Source organism: Lonchura striata, chromosome Z, assembly GCF_046129695.1.
Source record: "Lonchura striata isolate bLonStr1 chromosome Z, bLonStr1.mat, whole genome shotgun sequence".
NCBI classification, from domain to species: domain Eukaryota; kingdom Metazoa; phylum Chordata; class Aves; order Passeriformes; family Estrildidae; genus Lonchura; species Lonchura striata.
The window spans coordinates 71,263,309-71,283,589 of NC_134642.1; the positions used below are offsets into that span (position 1 = coordinate 71,263,309).

Here is a 20,281-nt window from a genome sequence, read left to right on the forward strand (position 1 = left end):
ACAGGAGATTTTAAGGTTGCACTCACAATTGCATCTGTGGGTTTTTTTTAGAAAAGGGAGAGATTTTATTCTTACTTGTGTAACTGAGATGCATAAGAAAAGTGTATATGTCAAAGGTGACATTATTATTTCAGAGGTGAAATTTAAAGGCACTAAAAGATTTTCTGGAGGTAACTAAAAAGAAATCTCTTAAAATATATTTTAATCACCTAATAATTTCTCCTGATGTCATAATGAAATGATGATGAGAAAAAATTACATCTCTAAAAGCATGAATAATTTGCAGCATTCTTAGAATGCTAAATTCGTAAAGTGAGCACACTTGGTGCTGTTATAAATGAAAATTGACCCAGCCAAATTAAAAATAAAAATAAAAGAATTTTATTTTGCAATCAGATTCTATCTAGCCAACCACAAGGAAGACAGCACCGAGCCTGGGGTAGGTGCTGGGTGTGCAACAGAGAAGACAGCCTCAGGGGAGGTTTTCCTCTATGCCCACCCCACCATTCTGGTACAAGAAAATTCTGCCTAAGGCCCGGGATTTCAGCAGTCAGTCCTTTCTTCTACTCAGAGTCCCATAGTTTGATGAGATTTCTTTTCTTGGTGAGAGATAGAACAATTTGATGTCTGGAGTTGGTGAATCTCTTGATGAAGTTTACTGGAACGCTGCATTCACATGTATCTTCAGAGGATTTCCATGATATCCATCTCAGGTCGTTCACACGATGATCAACGCCTGGGCTTCCTGTATAGCTTCAGATATGGCCCATCTCTAGATATCTACATCCTTTTACTTGTAAATCTGGTTTCAACATAAACTAGGTTTCACCTGTGAGGGTGGGGGGGACTCCTAATACAAACGTGTATACTCTAACAAATATTCAATATCACATATATCATACTAGAAATGGCATGAATTATGTCTACTATGCATAACAGTGCTTTCTTTGCTCTCATCACTGCTGTCCTGTTTTTTCCTTTATCTTCAGCTATCCATTGTCTAGTCAGCAGTTACAGTGAATTTGAAATTTGTGATTTAAAGAATTATTTTTCTCCCTCTCTTGTCTCTTTCATGACACAGGGCAAAACATCTTTCAGTACAATCGTACATGTCAGTCTCCCTCGCCAAACAAATACATGCTAAAAATCTGCCCATATTTCAGCTCTATCTGTTTGTACTCTGAAGTGGTCAAAGTTTACCATAATATAAAAAAATAAATTTTCACATATTACAGAATAAATACAAGTACAGCCTTGTGCTACATAGCTATTCAAATTTAATTCCATCTCTGTGGAGTTTTCAGAATAAATCCTCAGGGGGAAAAAAGTGCTGTGCTAGGTCAGAAAGACTCACTTTTTGGCCAGTAAAGTCATGAAAAGAGGAACTGAATATGCTGGTAGTTCAAAAGAATACTTATTATCTGTCATTCATTTTACCAAACGTTAGCTTTAGACTATTTCAGAACAGTTTTTAGATTCATCACCATCCTATGGCCTGGGAAATTTACAGTTGTTAATTATTATCTGTTGCTCTTGCTTCTCATTCTAGGGGTAAAATCAACTTTGCCCATGTGGAATACAAACTTGTACATACTGTCCAATGCATAGCAGCTCATACTGATGAAAGTTAATCATTTATATATCCACCTAGGCTTGAATATGGCAAGCTGTGATACAGTTATGATGGCTAAGGGAGCATTCTTTAAAGCATCTTGCTAATCTGGACACCGGTTTTCCAGACACAGTCTGGAAAATCTGTTTGATATTCACTGCTCTCAAGTAAAATACTGTCACCTGACTTTGCCTTTAGGAGCTCAATACAATAGCAGCATGAAGCCAGAAAAAAATAAAAGAATTAATGAAACACAAAAGGCTAAACTGACCCTGCTGAGCGAGAAACTGTGTACAAGAAAAGGAAAGAAAAAATAATCTGTCAAACAAGGATGGAACAGATTATAAACAGAGACCAAAGCAGTTTTAAAATAGGCACTTTTGTTAGAGTCCAAGGTCAGATAATACTTTCCTTTTGCTTTCCCCCAGCACCTCTCCAGCCTCCTCCCACCTTGCTTTCTATCCTGCTGCTCTTCTTTACTCCATCTTCTTGGTTTTTACTTGCTTTCTACCTGCCCTGCCTGAAAATTTGGGTTCTGCCCTGCTGGATTATAGTGATTGCTGGCAACTATCACAGTGTGCTATAATCCTGCTTACAAAGGCTCTGTTTCAGCTCAGTGATTTCCTACCACATTTTCCTAGGCAGAATGAGGATGCAGTTAGTTTATTTTCCTGGAAATTAATCCTATTCACATTAAGATACTTCAGTAAAATCTGCAGTGAGGTGGAACCTTCCCAATATTTTGTTGCTGGGTTAGTTTTTGGGGTTTTTTGGTGGTTTTTTTTGGGTTTTTTTTGTTTTTTTTTTTTTTTTTTTTTTTTTTTTGTTTTTTTGTTTTTTGGGTTTTTTTTGGGTTTTTTTTTTGTGGTTTGTTTGTTTGTTGATTTGTGTTTTGTGGTGGGAGACTTAGTGGGGGGCAGGAGAGCATTGTCTCTTCCTTCTTTTAAGGGCAAACCTCATGCATTTTAATTAGGCAGGTTGTGTGGAGGGAAATGAGAGGTAGTTTGTTATAGCAAAAGTTTGACTGTCAGGTTCCAAGCACCTCCACCTGGATGGAGTCCAGCTGCCCCAGTTTTGAAAGTACCTGCTACTGTATTTTGCAAGAAGATCACTATGGACACACCAAAATTCAAGACATTTAGCAAGAATCCTGTTGCCTATAAATTGCTTTGCAGCCTTTTGGGAAACCTCCACTGATGAGTCATTTGCCTGTTTCAGGTATGCCTTTCTGAAGATCTGTCTCTTCAGAGCAGTGCAATACAATTTTGTGTTTGTCATGAATGGTAACCCCAGTTTCTATTGTATTTGCAAAGAAGAAAAGAAAAATGCTTTTTTTAAAGTGTTTTCTGTTGTAAATCATGGTTGCTCACTGAGGTGACTCAGAAAATTACCTGAAAAAGCTGTTTCAAATATATAAATAGTGAACACTGAGGAAATAAAGGAGGAAACAGGAAAAAGACCATCCCAAAATACCCAATACCAATACAGTGGCAGAGAAACAGAAAAAAAACCCTGTTATTTTAAAATAAGTGAGTTTAACACCAACAATTGAAAATATCAGCTACACAGAGGTAATATTGTGGGCCCAAATCCCTATGGAAAAAAATAAGAGTACTTGATTTTGATGTTTCTTTTTTCCTTTGGATATAAATTGTTTTTTGGCTCAAAAGAAATAGCAGGGTAGGGTAAATGGTAGTTCTACTCTCTAACACACACGTTCATTATGCTCCTATGAAAAATAGGAGATATTTTCATAGATACAATGTGAAACAGAGCAGAACAGAAAAAATTTCTTTTTAAACTAATCTTCTCTTTTTCACAGCAATACAGAAGAATGTCTAGTGATAGCTTGATTAAAACTGCAACTCTTACCTGCTTATTTCCTTTTGGTACATAAGCAAGTCCTTAGCATGTATTACTTTTAAATACAGGCTTCTTCGGATTTATTACTTTGTAATGAAATTATCCTGGATTCCATATGCACACCTTGCTATGTTCTTTCTTCTGTATTTTTTTCTTCTAAAGTTGTCCAGAGGGTACAACTCAACAACAGGCTTAAAGGGTCTGCAGTAGGCAGCTGAAAAGCTCTTAGGCACTTTCTCTTCACTGAAAGAAGAAAGTATTTTTCTTTTGCTTAGCAATGAGTTATTAAATGAGTTTCTAAGTCCTTAATTTTCTGTTATTTTTGCATCTACCAAGATGGAAGTCACTCATCCAGAAAGAGGTAGCTGGGAATAGAGTTTACTGACCCAGATATTTTTCTTTAGCATGTTTTTAGTGCAGTAGCATCTGTATCCCATTTTAACAGGGTCCAGTCAATGTCCTCAGTGTGTTCCTTATCAGTTCTTTGCAGAGATTCACCCACCAATGTACTTGTAAGTTGCACTGGCAGGTTGTGAGATACAGTAATGACTCTTGGAGTTAGGTGACTACACTGGAAACAGAAAATTCTTTCCTGTTAACTCAGGGGAAAGAAAACACCAGAACAAGAGGTCTCCAGTGAAGCAGGTTTTTTAAGACCTAAAGGTATTGGACATTTCTAAGTGTAAATTCTGCATAAGTACTTTAGGACATGTCTGCATTTCCTCTTGCCTCTGACTACAGAAATTAAAGATTGCTATATGTATTTTAAACCCTCCATGTTTGCAGAAAAATGTCTTTTATCAATCCATCAATATTTGGTACCAGGTAAAAAATCTCTCAGTGTCAAGGAATAACAGTGAAAGGCATCTAGGCTGATGGAGAGGTGGATGCCACCCAGCCAGCTGCTATGGATGGATGGATAGCTCAAACAGCCCCTGTGTCTGCAGATATCTATAGTGTAAAGTGGTTGATATGTTCTCAGATTTTCTGCTGTGTTCTGCTATTCTGCCCAGGCTCCAGCCAGAATGTTTATTTGGGGTTGGTTCTGTGTTTTCACTGATATCCTCACACAATAGGATTACTCTCAGTTACTCCCTACTTACTGAATATCTGCCTGGCCAAAAGTTCAGTTGCCTTAAGCAGGAGGAGTGCCTCTGCCACAGCAAGCAAGCAGCTATGGATAGTAGCAGTAAATCTAAATCATAAGAAGAGGGTGGACATATTTGTTTACTGCCTCTGTGAATGCAGAAAATATAGAAGTCCACAGTGCCAGCTGAGTCTTTGAGGTCCTAAACTCAGAGAATTTTGAAATTAAGTTAGTATTTGGTTGAGAGCCAGCGGAACATGAGCCAGCAGTTTGTCCAGGTGGCCAATAAGGCCAATGACATCCTGGCTTATAGCAACAGTGTGGCCAGCAGGACCAGGGCAGTGACTGTCCCCCTGTGCTCAGCCTGAGGTGAGAGTCACTCCCTGAGGCCTCACCTTGAGTACTGTGTTTGGTTTTAGATCAGAAGTTGTGTTAGGGGAGGTTCAGACTGAGTATGAGAAGAAGGTTCTTCACTGAGTGGGTGTTTGGGCATTGGAACAGGCTCCCCAGGGAAGTGGTCCCAGCACTAAACCTGAAGGAGTTCAAGCAATGTTTGGACAATACCCTCAGGTACATGCTGTAACTCTTGGGATATGCTGTGCAGTGCCAGGAGTTGTACACGATGATCTTTGTGGGTCCCTTCAAACTCAGGATATTCTGTGATTCTGTGATAATGTGAGGTGCTGAGTCATGTCCAGAAAAAGGCAGCAGAGCTGGGGAAAGATCTAGAGCACAAATCTGATCAGGATCATCTGGCGGAGCTGGAGGTGTTTAGCCTGGTGCAAAGGAGCCTTATCACTCTGAAGAACTGCCTGAAAGGTGGTTGTGGTGACCAGGGGTCGCTTTCTTCTCCCAGGTAAGGGGTGACAGGACAGGAGGAAACAGCCTGAGATTGCACCAGATGAAGGGTTGGATTGGATATTAGGAAACAATTCTTCACTGAAAGACTTGTCAAGCACTGGACCAGGCTGTTTATTCCTCCTCCAAACTCTGTTGTCCATCATACTCAGTCCCCAATGTGCAGACTGCCTCTCCTGACACCTAAAGACAGAGAAGGACATCTTGCCATTTTGTGCTACCTCTAAGTGTGTCATCTTTGGCATGGGGAGCACATCATGACCATGTACAGCAGAGGGTCTGATCTCATTAGCTCACATACTGATTGTGTTTTGAGATGAAACATGTGAGAACCCCGGGTTTGGTCTGGGTTCTCGTGTGGTGGTAAAGCTTCTCCTCCAACCCGTGTTCCCAAAGAAAAACTCCGCAGCCTCTTCTTGTTCGGTCTCAAGACAATTTATTGCTAGTTATCTAACAGATTAGGTTCTCGGGCTGCAGCCCTTTGGTCAGTGGCCCAGGCAGAGACACACACACTCCTGACACCCTCACTGTCCAGTGTCTTCTTCTTCTCTCTCCCCCACCCAGGGCTGCTGCTATCTTTTATAAGATATATTACGTATAACATGTTTACAATTATTCCCCAATACCTACTACCAATATTACCAAGTGTTTTTCTATTCTAAACCAATCTGTGAGTGCCAACATCACCAAGAACATGGAGGTAAGGAAGAAGAAGGAAGAAGGATGGGTTCAGCCCACTTTCCTCCATCTTAGAACTTCTGACCCCCATGTACAAAGTAAAAACCCCCCTGTACATGCACTAAAACCCCCCTGTACACTACCAAAAAATATTTCCCTCTACTTTGTGACTACATTTACTATACTATCTAGCACTTTGTGACTGCTTGTTCCACCTTCAAAGTTGGAAATTCATTCCATGGTTCAAACTCTAAATCACAGCTAAATCCAGCTGCCTGCTGGGGTCCAGACTGCATCTGACCACGGCCTGGAACCTCCAAAAATGTCTGAGAGACATTTTGAGTTCCCACAGAAACATACATAGAAATGTGTGTTTTTATTCACATTATCTGTGGGCAGACTGCCTGCATTGCAAGGAAACCTTCATTGCCAGTCATCAAGAAAATAGAAAAAAAATGGAAAATTATAATGAAACATTTCTTTTTGAGAATGTGATCAAATCCTGGAACAGGCTTCTAGAGAGATGGTTGATGTTCCATGCTTGTCAGTGTTTAAGAGGCATTTGGACAATGCCTTTAGTATGGTGCTTTAACTTTTGGCCAGCCTTCATCAGGCAGTTGGACTAGATCATTGTTGAGGGTCCTCCCTTCCAACTGAAATAATCTATTCTGTTACTATTCTGTTCCTATTCTAATTCTATCCTGTTCTATTCTGTTCTGAAGTTGTGGTATGGAGATAGACATGAAGTAGTTTACTGGAAACATCTGTATATTCCAGGGAGAGAGAGAGAACACTTCAATAAAGTATCATTTATGCTTTGTATCAAGAACACTGTAAAGGATCAAATCAAGTGTAACTTGGAAATAGTGTACTTTAGCTGGGGAGGTTGCCTAACATAAGTAATGTCTTACATCACCTAACTCAACTGACTAATTGAGCTAAGCCAGTATTACTTTACCAAGTTTGCTTTTTAGCCTCTAAGACGCTGTTCTACTGTCATTGATACCAAAGCCTAAAACTCCTGGAGCTCTATGATCAAATGAAGGTAGAATAGGAGATAAAGGAGGGCTGCACTGGATTTTCTGGGATACTCTCTACAGCACTTTTCAGCTCTCAGATTGAAGCGTATCCCTGAAGTTTTGCCTTGTCCTTCAGACCTTGTATGTCTCCTTCTTCGGTGATGGTAGACAGTTTTTGGTGCCCTGATGTTTGTTCAATATCAGATGCTGCTGCAGTTCAGTGCTGTATGAGTAGGAATCTAGGAACATGGAAACAACAGATGTTGCTCAATATGAATACAAAAAATGCTTATGTAATTTCTAATTAAGATGTCACTTATTCTAAAAACAAAGGAATTGAGGCAGTCCATACTGACAAAAGAAAAAACGGACAACAAGTGCTCAGATCAAAATGATGGCATAATTTTCATGAGTAAAGGAAAGGCACAAGTAAAAATCTGCAATCTATGTTGCTTGATAAGAAGCAGAGGTTCAAATAAAGCTATTGCTATGGCAACAAAAGGAGCAAGGGGATTTACACTTCTGTATGTATCAGTGCAGTCTTAACCAAGAGTGACTCTGGCTAGAAAGAGCAGCTGCATATTAATTCTTATAATTTATGAATTGTGTATCTCACCTCACTGCCTCAGACCTATAACCTAGAGTGATAGATCATTGACCATACATGGTTGAAGATGTTCCTGGACCTGTTAGAACCATAATTCTTAGATTATTTATCAAAGTCACTCCTATATAGAATCTCAAGGTTGAATAGATTTCTACTATCACTTAAAAATATTTATTCTATGCTATATGGCATCAATTAGGTCCACACTCATAATACACCTAAATCTTTCTCGTAATCGGTTGAGAACATTAAGTCTAATGTCACTCCAATACAGGAATGTGTCTTCATCTCTAGTTTCACCCTGTGTCACTGAACACCTATTTTCCATATGAAGATTAATACAATTTCTATATTACCAAATTTTATGTGACAAAATATACTTTATGTTAATCCTATTTAATAAGCTTCTCATAAAGCAAATTATGGAGGATTATCTCATAGACATCAGTAAATTTTAAGATTCAAGTCACACTGCCCTGATTTAAGTTGTTTGGTATTTTTTAATTACCCTCCTTTTAATAATGGTATTGTCTATTAATATTGCAGATCACAGTTTTTCGAATGGGATCAGAAGGACACCAGGATATTGATTTAGCTATCCTGACAGCACTACTAAAAGGTAAAGAGCTGAGTGAGTCTATATCAATCCATTTAGTGTCTCTTATGTGCTGAAACCCGCATTTATTGACATATCTATCAAGATGATAAATCTATACTGTGAAACTGAAGTATGCTTCTTGCTCTAACTGCTTTCTACAAATACAGATCTTTTTTTAATGTTTAAATAGCTACTGTTTTTCCTTTCTGAATTTTTGTTCGCCACAATCACTGATGTGTCACAAGAAATATCATGGTGACCCCCATGCCAGTTACTTGAGAAGCTTAGTAATCAAGAGAAGACAGCCAAAGAACTCTTCCAACATAGATTGCCTTGGTAGCTAGAACATCCATTTAGATAAAGCTGGCTCCATTTTCAAAGTTAGATGTTATGTGTAGTCATCCCTAGGAAAGTCTGGAAGGAGTGCGAGGTTCCCTTCAGCCTCCATTTGTACAGATAAGAACGTAGCTATTGGGATGGTTGGGCTTTTAATCTTAAACTTGGCTGGGTGTTACATCTTTCTGAGCCATTACATGTTACACTTCTGCTCTTAAAACATTGACTTGCAATAAATTTGCTGTTGCTACAGTTCACAACAGACCCTCATCTATATTAATTAATAAATTAATTCAAAACGAGAATCAAGAATTTCATCCATTGCCATATTTCTCCTTTTTTTCCCTTGGAAATAATATAATTGCAGGTTTCATTTTTGTCTTAAATGTAACCGAATCCTTCATTATCTTCAGTATGAAGGTATTCTCTTCACATTTGTTCTTAAGACAGTCCCTGAAAGTACTGCTCTTGTTTTCTATTAATAAGGCAAAGAATGTCTTAAGAGTCATGATTCCACTTTTTGTAAATGTGTTTTCAAGGTCCGTATCCCAACATAGATCCCTGGAGTCTTGTGAAAACTGACTCTTGGAAGCTGAAGAAAATAAGTCACATGCCTGTGAGGAATTGTTTTCTATTTGAAATGTTCTTTTTCAGTATTTACAGAAGAAACTGTTTTAGAGGTTGCAGTCTCAGTATATGAGAATTCCTCCCTGCTCTGGAATATCTATTTTACAAGTACTTAATTGGTGCTGTTGGTCCCTTGGTGAAATAAAATTTCCTTTCCTCTTCATGTTAAGGGTACAAGTCATCATAAGAAACTTTTATTAGCTCAGGAGGTGCTTGGATCTGTGTAAGTACTTTCAACATCTCCTTTCATGCTTGTCTGAGAGTCTTGATTTGAAAATCTGCTGATGGCAGCAACATTTGTTTCTTGCTCTAAAGACCCAGAGGAACTGGGTCACCTCATCTTCCCTGCTCCTCATCTTCCCTGCTCCTCAGGACTTTGTGATTATGCAGATATTCAATGAAGATCAGATTCATCAGGTGCCTCTGGTTCATATTAGCCTCCTGATCACAAGGTATTTAATCAATATATGCAAAAATGAGATCTCTTGTCTCAGCCAAGTCAGTTGTCCTTATTTACATCATATCTTTGTACAAGTTTTCTGGCCCACCTGAAAAGAAATACTGACTTTCTGTAAATATACCTGACTATCTTGATGGACACTTGGGTTTTTCATCAAAGTCTTAAGGCAGCAATGCTGAACCACTTGTCTATTGATTTTTAAGTAATTTATTTGCAATAGGTAAAATTAATTGGTAAATTGTTTTTTCATGCTGTTGGAGTTTTCATGGCATTGGAAACTTACTTCTCATTGTTTCTAAAATTAAAGAAAAATAATAATTGTAATAAGTAAAATAAGATATTTGAAGACTGGGTCTGAGTTATCTTGACATTCATAAATTTAAATTTAAAAATTCATCTCTTCCTACTTTCCAGTACTGTGTAAAAAATGAAGAGTAATGTCTGAAACTGATGAGTGATTACAGTAACTTTTTTCAGTCTTCTTAATGAGGAATTTGCAGCTTTTGGTAGTGCATATTAGCATATCAGCTAATGACCCATCCCACCTTTGTGTGAGTGATTTTGTCATGGGGGAGTGGGAAAAGGGTTTGGAAACACAAAGTATCATTTCCAATTTGCTATGTAAAATCTCCCTTTTGAACCCACACCAGACATGCTGCTAATTCAGGAGCTGTCCTGGACAGCATAATCCACAAGCCCCAAACCCAGCATCACAAATTCTTTGTTTGTTTTCACAAACTGCTTGTTTAATCTTGTCAGCAAGATCTATCTTTCTTGGAAGTGATCTTCAATAAACTACAGAGTGGCATCCAAACTGGTTATCAATTTACATTACATGGATGTCATAACAGCATATGGTTCACAAATTCTTTTTTTTTTTTTTAATGTTGAGCAACACGAATGTGGGAAGTAAGTTTCCAAAGGCATGAGTTTATAGAAGTCAGGTTTATCAATACAGTTTAACTGTTTGTGCTCTCTTAACTTGAATACTTGGAACTCACACCATAATGGATTTTGTCCTTTTGCAGATGCTAGCAAAGCAGAAGGCATGTGACAGGGAAGTTAAAGACAGCATATGGAAATGGTCTAAAAAAATGCTTGTTTTGAAGTGGCTTCAGAGATCCTAGTTCACCAAGCTGTTGCAATGTCTGGAGCAGACTAGTGCCAGCCATGTTTCAGATGGTACTCCAGAAGCCTTCCCAGTGCAATTGTCAGCACTGGGAAAGAGGTGCTCTGTGGTACGTGCATATGGTGATATTGCTGCCATGTACCTGCTGGGGTAAACCATGTTAGGCTGAAGCAGAACTGAAGTTCTGCATACTTTCCAGCCTGTGAGTAAGTCATGATTCATGCTCGCTGAATAGCCATCATGTAGTATCAGATGGTCAAGGATAGTCTGCCAGCCATGAAATCACAGAAACAAAAAGGTTTCAGAGTTACTGCACTTGTAGCTGGTTTTGCTGTCTGCTTTTATATTGTCAATTGGTTTCCTAATTGCCAGGATGATTCTGTAGTAAATGCTGTGGAAATGCAGCCTTTGCACTAAAGAGCTTCTGAAACAGGAGACAGCATTGGACCCGCAAAAAGTTAATTTGGTTTTTTTTTTTCCCTAATCTAGTTGTTTTCTTTAGATGTTGATTCAAAGTGGACACTGACATGCTTAGGTGCACTGTGGAAATGGATATCCCACAACAATTTCTGTCTAGGTAGATGTTTCATATAATTTCATCTTTCCAGAGACCTGAGCACCAAGATCATAGCTATTCCAGGAGAATCCTTTAGGGGTTTATGTTGGTCACAGTAAGCTTTAGCCAGTTCATAAAAGCCTGTAGTAATAAGTATATAAAAGCCCTTCAGTAATCCTGCAAGTGTACAACACTCATTGTTTGATGTGTACCCTGGCTCCCTGAGGAGACAGCATTGAGTTTATAGTCCCAGGCTGTATCATCAAGGAGTATTACATTTCCAGTCCAAAATATTGAGTAGACAACGTGACTTTTTACCAAAAGAGTCTATGCAAGCACTGCTGGATGGCAGCCTAAGAACATAAAATTAACATCTGCAGGAACTAACAGTTGTCCCAGCAGTCTGTCTATATCCAGTGGTATGTATATCAAGATAAAATACTGCCAAAACAATGTATTGCATCCCAACTGCAAATTTTCTTCTAGAAGAAGATGAAAGGAAGGGTCACGCTGCAGAGGCTGTCGTAGTCTCAAAACATTCTTTTGAGGAGCATATCTTACAATCAGTCAGACACCAGAATACTGAGTAAATATTACAGAGAAATTAGTCATATTACCCAAAACATTATTTAATGCAATAAGTATGATATGGTAAATAAAATAATACAATACAAGAGGTTATTAACTCTACCTTATTTATTTTCCAAATATCCTTTGGCTTTGATTTGAGCACCAGTGACACTCATGAGTGACAGGCATCCCCAGAAAGATCACTTTTTGAATTCTTCCTACTGACTCATTCCATGCCCTGTGGCACTGAATGCAGTCAAGGAAATGACTGAAAGGAGACTGTATCTTAAGAAGGCCATCTCATGTTTTTTCTGGGGAGCTTTTCTTATATGAGTGGAATCAGTCATGTTTCTTGATCTTAGGTAGAATTCCACCTAAAATAGCCTGAATACTTCCTTTTTCATTTGAGACAAAGGTCATCAGTTCTATCCTAGAATAAAATCAATTAAAAGACATCCACAGCTCATATGCTACTCCGTACAAACATTTATAGCTTTGATTTTCCTTCTCCTCTTAAGTAACATCATTGCCATTCACGTTCATCTGAAAACCCCTCAGGGATGACAGCAAGGAGGAGAAGGAAGCAAGGGCTTTCCATCAAGAAACTGTACTGTGGAAGCACCCATCCAACCAAATGCAGCAGAGCCCCAGGATACACATCCATAATCTACACCCTAGCTGATAGACTGCTTCAGACCTGGAGTACAATATCCCCTTGAGAAGCCACACATTTCCTTCGACTGCCAGATACCTGCAGTGCTCTGTGAAATCAAACATTATGACCACAAGCACTGAGAAGAGCATCAACTCTGGGACTACACATGTATCAGCTGGAAAACTTGGCCACTGCTTGCAGCCTTAAGCATAATGAAGGGAGATGGGAAGGATATGGCTGGGCCATGACTTGCTTTCTCTTTTGCTCAGTATTTGGAGCAATGAGCATGCTCAAAGAAAACAATTTTGGTGAATGGATGAACAGGCACCACCTCATGCCCCATGCCAGCAGTTCCTTCCTGTGATCAAATGTACCAGAAGATCCTCTATTCATCTGCAAGCTGAGTCTTTTCTAAAGCATGTAAAGGCCCAGGACTGCTAGGGTCAGTTGATACAAACTGGAGAACACTCCCTGCTAGGGCTCAAAAATTATTTATCGGGAGCCTTAGTGATTTAGCTTAACTTCTTCCTGAAGTGGGGGCTGTGTAAACAGACCACTTCCCTCCCCAAGTTCTAACTAGATGGCACCCCTGGCTACCCTGGCTGTAGTAGGAAAATCAAGAATTGGATCTCCCTCATCACACGTGTGAATTGTTGTCAAGCTGTGGGATCACCATCACTGCCCCCAGGTTTTAGAGTTCACCTATATGCCTCCTCCATGCCTCACCAGAAACCTTGACTAAGCACTGCTAAAGCTCTCACTTCTCCTTCAGGCACATGATTGGGAAGGAGGAGATCTGATGAGAGCATCTCTTGTTTGCTTCAAAATGGGGGAGAACATTATTTGCACTCTGTGTTTAACTTACACTATCATACTCACCGCAGGTATTTTTTTCCTGTTTTTATAAATAAATCTTGGGATATTTAAATGTAGAGACATTTTTGCCTTTCCAAAAGGTAAATATTTTATGTTCTTGGATGCTGTATATTGCTTGTGTAAGAAACTCCAAAAGTTTCAGATGTTGTTGTCATCCCCCCTGAGATCTCTTGTGTTGCAGTGAGAAGTTGTGTCTTATGCAAAGGGGCATTCCTGATACTTCTTAGCCACAGAAGTCACAAAAGTATTTTCACTTTTTTTTTTCTTCTTCTTCATTTGTTTCAATTCTGTTCTGTTCCTGCATTGTCTACCTTTTTATCAGAGCTCATGTATGAATGTGATTTGGATGATACACAATTCACCATCTCCCAAACAAGTCCTGCAGATATTGACAATTATTTGGCAATATCAGCAGTAAACTGACTTCACATTGAGAGTTATGAAATTAAACTATAGGCTAAGCTCCACGAAGTTTTTTATTAAGGTCTTCACAGAGAATTTCAACAGCCAGTTTTATGTTTTCCTTGCCTCAAATTTCAGAGTCCACTTTCAACTGGAGCAGTGTGTGTGTTTGAATAATACTTAAATGGGGACACAAATGCTTTGAAGTAATGAAAAGCTTTTATTTATCCTCACTCCATGATATCAGTATGAGAATTAATAAAGACAAAATAAGAGTAGAGGTATGAGGTCTTAAAAAATAAGCCCTTATACAATCACCTAACCACTGCAAGCAGATATGTAGTTAAAAGTCAAAGGGCTCTTTATTTATTTGGTTCATCAGTTCATTCAGGCCAGTTCTCCCTTTGACACTGAAGCACAAGTGCTGCTTTATTATTACAAATCAGCTGAGAACCATGAAATATTAAAAAAGCACAGCAGGACAGGAATGTCCCACAGTGTCCATTAAAACTGCAGGGAAAATCATACCCTCCCTTCCAAAAACAAACAGCTCCAAATCCATCTTATCATCTGCATAGTTTCTCATTTAATTTAGATATATTATACCTTGACACAAGCTTTATAGAATGCTTTCTTACATAGTTATTTCATATGTGAAGGGAAATCTGTCCCACCAAGTCACCTCAGTACAAAGAGGGGAGAAATTCCTATGCTTCTTATCAAGCTGGAATGTGTAAGATGCCAAAAATTGCAGAACTACGGAAATCAGTGGTGTCTGTGAGTTGAATCTACTTGTAATTGCTAGAGGCACATGTCTCTCTCTCTCTCTCTCTCTGTGTGTGTGTGTGTGTGTGTGTGTGTGTGTGTGTGTGTGTGTGCTCATGGGATACGTGTGGGTGTGTGTATATTCTTGCAGCTCCATCTGTATCCTGGCTTGTTCTCTTGCTTCCCATCCAGTAGGAGAGAAACCACTTAAGTCCACCAAAAAATGCCTTCTGATATCACCTGTATCTGCTGTAATTTGAAGGGAAATATGAGGAAATAATTAATGCTTGTAATACAATCTGAGAACTAGAGATGCAGATTTGAGAATGGATTTTTTTTTTGACAGTTGCAGTGGAAGGTTTGGTTTTGTTTTGATATGAGATCAGTTGCAGAAATGACATAGATGTCAGTGAGACTTCACAAAGAGGAGTTACCAGGATATACTGAGCCTAATGTCTTGTTTCTTCTTTTCCTGCTGTCCTCCCTGCACCCCTGTCTGTATACACAGGAGCTAATGCATCTGCTCCCGACCAGCTGAGCCTAGCACTAGCCTGGAACAGAGTAGACATCGCCCGCAGTCAGATCTTTATTTATGGGCAGCAGTGGCCGGTACAGTATATATATAATGTATATATACACAACATCTTCTATCAGAAACACCTTGAACCCTACAGAGTATAAATACATTCTGTTTGCAATGGTGGTTTTAGTGTGGTTTAAAATACACTGGGTCCTGCCAAACACATGGTTCCCAATCACACTTGCTGAAGGCAGGCACAATTGCAGACAGGCTAATGTGTTCTATTGTCCAAGGAAATGGTGACATCTAGCGATGCCTTAAGAGTAGGAAACTACACCTCTGAAAAAACGGGAAGTACCAGATTTATCCTACTAAGCATGATTCTGCAAGCTGACGAAAACAAGTGTATACCCGCTATAAATTCAAGGAAATTCAACATTTCTTTTTTCTCTTAAAGCAGCATGCTTTTATATGCAAATCCTGAATTTGAGGTGATGATTTTACATGAAAAATACACCATACAAATGCTGGAGATCATGTAGACTGCAGAAGTTGATCAGCAGTGTCACCACAAATGGGCTATGGCTCCAGATCTCAGGTGATGTTAATTCTGTTCCCATTGCTGCTGTGCATCAATCTGCCTGCTCTACATCTGCACCATCTCATGCTCCAGGTGCAGAAGTCACAAAGACAGAAAAAAAAAAAAAAAGTAAGGTCTCCATGTCTACCTGGTCTACCTGTATCTCCTTAAAGCTCAACTTATTCACTCAGGAGTTTGAACTGGACAGTATTAGTCACTACTGTGACACTTGTTTCATCACTGTCATTAAAATTTCTCATGCTGTTATTACATGAGCATTTACAATTCCCCATGGAAAAACTATAACAATGGGAAAAGGTTTTGTTTAAGTATCCTCGATTTAAATGTAGCTTTCTACAGCTTGCTACCTCTAAAAGCTAGTACAAAAATCCTTGCCTTTTCAATTATTTTGTCTTTGATATTGGGCATAAGTATGTGTTAAAACATAGGTATTTTAATGGCATTGAACTGTCTTCATTGTTATCTCTTCGTCACACATCACAGCAAAAATTTGATAAATTCTGCAATCTGCAATAATTTTGGAAGCTAAAAGCTGGAAGGATGAGATAATTTCTCATCCTTCTAATTCTGCCTGACCTCCAAGAGTTAAGAAGAAGAGGTTTTGTGTAAGAAGACCTCTTGCATTTGGGCCTTCAAAGGAATGCAAATTATGAAGCAGTTTCTGTTTCCTCAGTGTTCAAATTTCCCTGAGGTTCCACACCACAAACAGAAGAAAACTTCAGAAAAGTCAGAATTAAAGTTATTTGATGTGCACAAAACAAATATATCCAATATAAATAAAATTATTGACAGGAAAAAAATAATGATAATAATAAATCCTGAATAAGGTAGAGATGTGGTCTCCAGTTTACTGGATTGCAGTTCTTTGTCCTAAACTGTTTTTTCTAGATCATTTTAACTAGCACTCCAATGTTCCTTTTTGAAATGCAACCCTGAATTAGAAAAATTGTTACAGATTAAAATCATGATTATCCCATTTTAAGCTTAGAAGAGCAATGCTTAGGATTTTGTCAGTCCCTCTGCTTGTGCTGGAATGACTGAACCAGCTGGATGTAGCCTGCCACGCCAAGGAACAGATTCAATTAATCACTTACTTTGCAGGTGGGCTCCCTTGAGCAAGCAATGCTGGATGCACTGGTGTTGGACAGAGTGGATTTTGTGAAATTACTCATAGAAAATGGAGTAAGCATGCATCGTTTTCTCACCATCTCCCGGCTAGAGGAATTGTACAATACGGTAGGGCCAGCCTAAGGCAAATTTTCTGTCTCTATATTCACTGTTCTAGCTCCCACTTGTATAGTAATGGCATGATGATGATGCACCAGGCAGTCAACACCTGCTGCAGAAATTTTTCATTAGCCCATATTGTCTCTCTTGCTTGTGTCTCATATAATGTAACATGCTGTGCCTTGCCCACGTAATCTGTTGTATGGATTTTGTAAAGACACAAAATAAGCCTCACACAATGGCAGACATTTTCTTGTCACTGTAATTCCAATATGACAAACCTAAGATTTAGGCAGGTGCCTCTGTCTGGAAGACAGTAACTGGCAAGTTAGGACCCATATAGTGGTGTTGTATGACTCCTGATAATATGGCTTCAGAAAAATCTTCTAACTCTTAATCAGCCTCTGTTACAATGAAGGGCTTCCCCATGCCCCCACTGAGTTCCAAAAATTAGACCTTTGACTTTTAAAAAACTGTTTGCAAGTTTTTAATCCTCACCATTAAAGTGAATATAAAACTGGACAAATAAGTCTGCTTCTGAATTCTCAAATGCAAAATACATTCCAGCATTCACAATATTATTGCCTACTTAGGTAGTAGTTCAGAAAGTTCAAACTTCTTATGTGTAATGAAAATAAAATCTTAAAACACTGTCTAGTTCTTAGAATTCCCAGTGTTGTGTATTGCAGAAGGGCTGTGATATGGGCATAAAAAACTTTCAATAAGTTATTTTTTCTGCCAGTACTTTTCAAAGCCTTTGCTGTCACACTGAGCTGTTATCTGGAGGTATTTCACACTGATGCTGACCAGTAGTCAGTCTTGCAAAATATCAAATATGAATAGGATTCATTAAACTTCATCAAAATATGGAGGAACAGGTGTATATATATATATATGTGTGTGTGTGTGTGTGTGTGTGTGTGTGTGTACGTGTATATGCATGTATATATATATATATGTATGTGTATATATATATGTATGTATGTATATATTGGGTACATATATGCCACCCTAGAGACAAAATCCCATCTGATCTTTGGTCAGTTTACATTTTGCCTATTGACTGGCATCTGTATATTAAGAATTCCGGTGAGCTCCCTCATAGCAGGGATAAGCATGGTAGTTCTTGTACCAAAGCCACTTTTTATAGGGAATAAGTTTGACAGAAGTCTTCAGTTCAACAGCTAAAAGAAGGGCTTTTTGAACAAATTTATTGCTATAGAAATCAGTGTACATTTTTTCATGCACAAGTTCCAAAAGACCCAGGCTCTGAAATGCCTGAATTACCAATTATACTATATGACTAAATGCATCCATAGTATCCTTAGCACCAAAAAAATTACCATATTTCAGCATAAGACTTAAAAATTACCTGTGAAGATACAAACCAGTGAATCCTGCCTCTGCTATGGCAAATTTGTAAAAATATAAGAAAGTATAGAACTATAGACAAGGGAATCAATTTTATGTCAACAACAACTTTACCAAGCTTCTGTAGGAAAATGTTAAGCCTTAGAAATCTATTTCTATTTCTGCAATCAGCATGCAGGAGAATAAGGATGTTGAACTTGGTCCCCCCACTTTTTTTTTTTTTTTTTTTTTTTTTTTTTTTTTTTTTTTTTTTTTGTGGAACATCAAAAGTATTTTAAAATTTCAAAGGTTATTAAAGAAATGTAGCTTAGAATGGCTTAGAATATCAGGGACAATTTTGGTTTAAAACCTACTTGAATGTTAAAAAACAAGGAGAAGGAATACATGGTCCATATTTACCACAAAAGGACCAGGGTCATGGAAGACCTTGTGCAAGGACCACAGCTGTTCAGCTTGTTTATGTAAGATGTGAAAAATGTGGTACCTACAGAAGAGACAATAATAATTGCAGGTGTTTTAGAAAATCTGAAGCAGCATATGAAGAATCACAGGTAAGTCTCATCATGCTCAGAGATGGGGTTACGTAAAATTAAGTGTTGGGAAGTGCAGAGCAATGCATACAAGGAAACATTGACTCTACACACGTGTAGTGGTCTCATCCATCAACAGCTACAACTAAGGAGACCTCTCATAAAAGTCTCTTAAAATATCAGCAACAGTCAAAAACTAAGCAGAAAATAAAGTAAGATATAATAATAATAATAATAATAATAATAATAGTAGTAGTAGTAGTAGTATAATCAAAATTGCAGAACTTCTCTGCAGCATATTTTTGAAATGACAGCTGGAGTCAAAAGATTGGAAAAATTCACAGACTCTGCATTCTGCATTCACATGCATATGCATTCACAGACAGTGACTTTCAGAGACAACCTCAAAGCAATGCCAGGCTCAGAGTGTCTCTGACTCACCAGCAGTGGAATTGGAATTCCTGAGTGCAGGAAGGCTAAAATTAAAGCAGCTGGTTTTGCTTCCACTCTTTCCCAGAGGCTGTGCTGTGCTTCTGGCTTTTCTGAGCCAGGAGGCTAAACTGATACACAAGATTTCCATTTTCATCCAATGTAGCAGTTCATAGGGTTTTCCTATGGAAGGGGTTTATACAAAAGAGGAAAACAGGTGAAATAATGCTCTTGTGATTGATTAGGGATTTTTAATTGGTTGTAACAGTTGTACAAGTGTCCTCAGCTGCCTGATTTCTAAACTACCAAGGTAAGGAAGTTATCTCAACATTTATATTTTGTGCAAACTATTTTGTTCTTCTTCTTAATTTGTCCTTTGCAGAGACATGGACCATCCAACACTCTGCATCATCTAGTGAGGGATGTGAAAAAGGTAAGAGTCCAATAGACGGTAGGTTGAAAATAATGTTATTTTTTTTGTAGCTAGATACAATCTCTGTTTTGCATGAGCTTCCAGTCAGAGCTTTCTCCTTCCTGCCAGTACAAAATGTCCTGTTTGTGTGCTCCAAATATGAACTTTTTGCATACAAAGCACAATTAGCAAGTTATTTGGCTTGCTTTCTCTGTGGTTTCGAGACGCTTGAGTAATAATAGTGTGTCTGCTGCCATAATTGTAGGCTCTTACATACTCTGTGGATTTATGCTATTACTTGTATTTTTCCATACCTGCAACTGTTGTCTAAGTTACTTTCTGTGTTGCTAGTTTACTTCCAAGCCTATAAAATAGCTGTAACCCTTGTGCTAGATCTTGGCTTTTTGAAACAGTTCCTCATTCTGCATTGTGTAGTACATTATAGACATCTTCCTCAGCAGAAAAATAAAAATGAGTAGTGCAACTTTCCCCT

At 38.4% G+C, this 20,281-nt stretch overlaps 1 protein-coding gene across 8 annotated transcripts in view; it reads left to right on the top strand.

The window, feature by feature from the left end:
- The window catches only part of TRPM3 (transient receptor potential cation channel subfamily M member 3), a 406,906-nt gene that overhangs the window by 324,336 nt on the left and 62,289 nt on the right, over window positions 1-20,281 (top strand). For all 8 annotated transcript variants that reach the window (XM_077790276.1, XM_077790277.1, XM_021541495.3 and 5 more), the window contains exons 9-12: window positions 8,271-8,343; window positions 15,207-15,307; window positions 16,921-17,055; window positions 19,759-19,809. In XM_077790276.1, coding sequence (XP_077646402.1) covers window positions 8,271-8,343; window positions 15,207-15,307; window positions 16,921-17,055; window positions 19,759-19,809 — 360 coding nt within the window. The remainder of the gene's footprint in view (window positions 1-8,270; window positions 8,344-15,206; window positions 15,308-16,920; window positions 17,056-19,758; window positions 19,810-20,281) is intronic.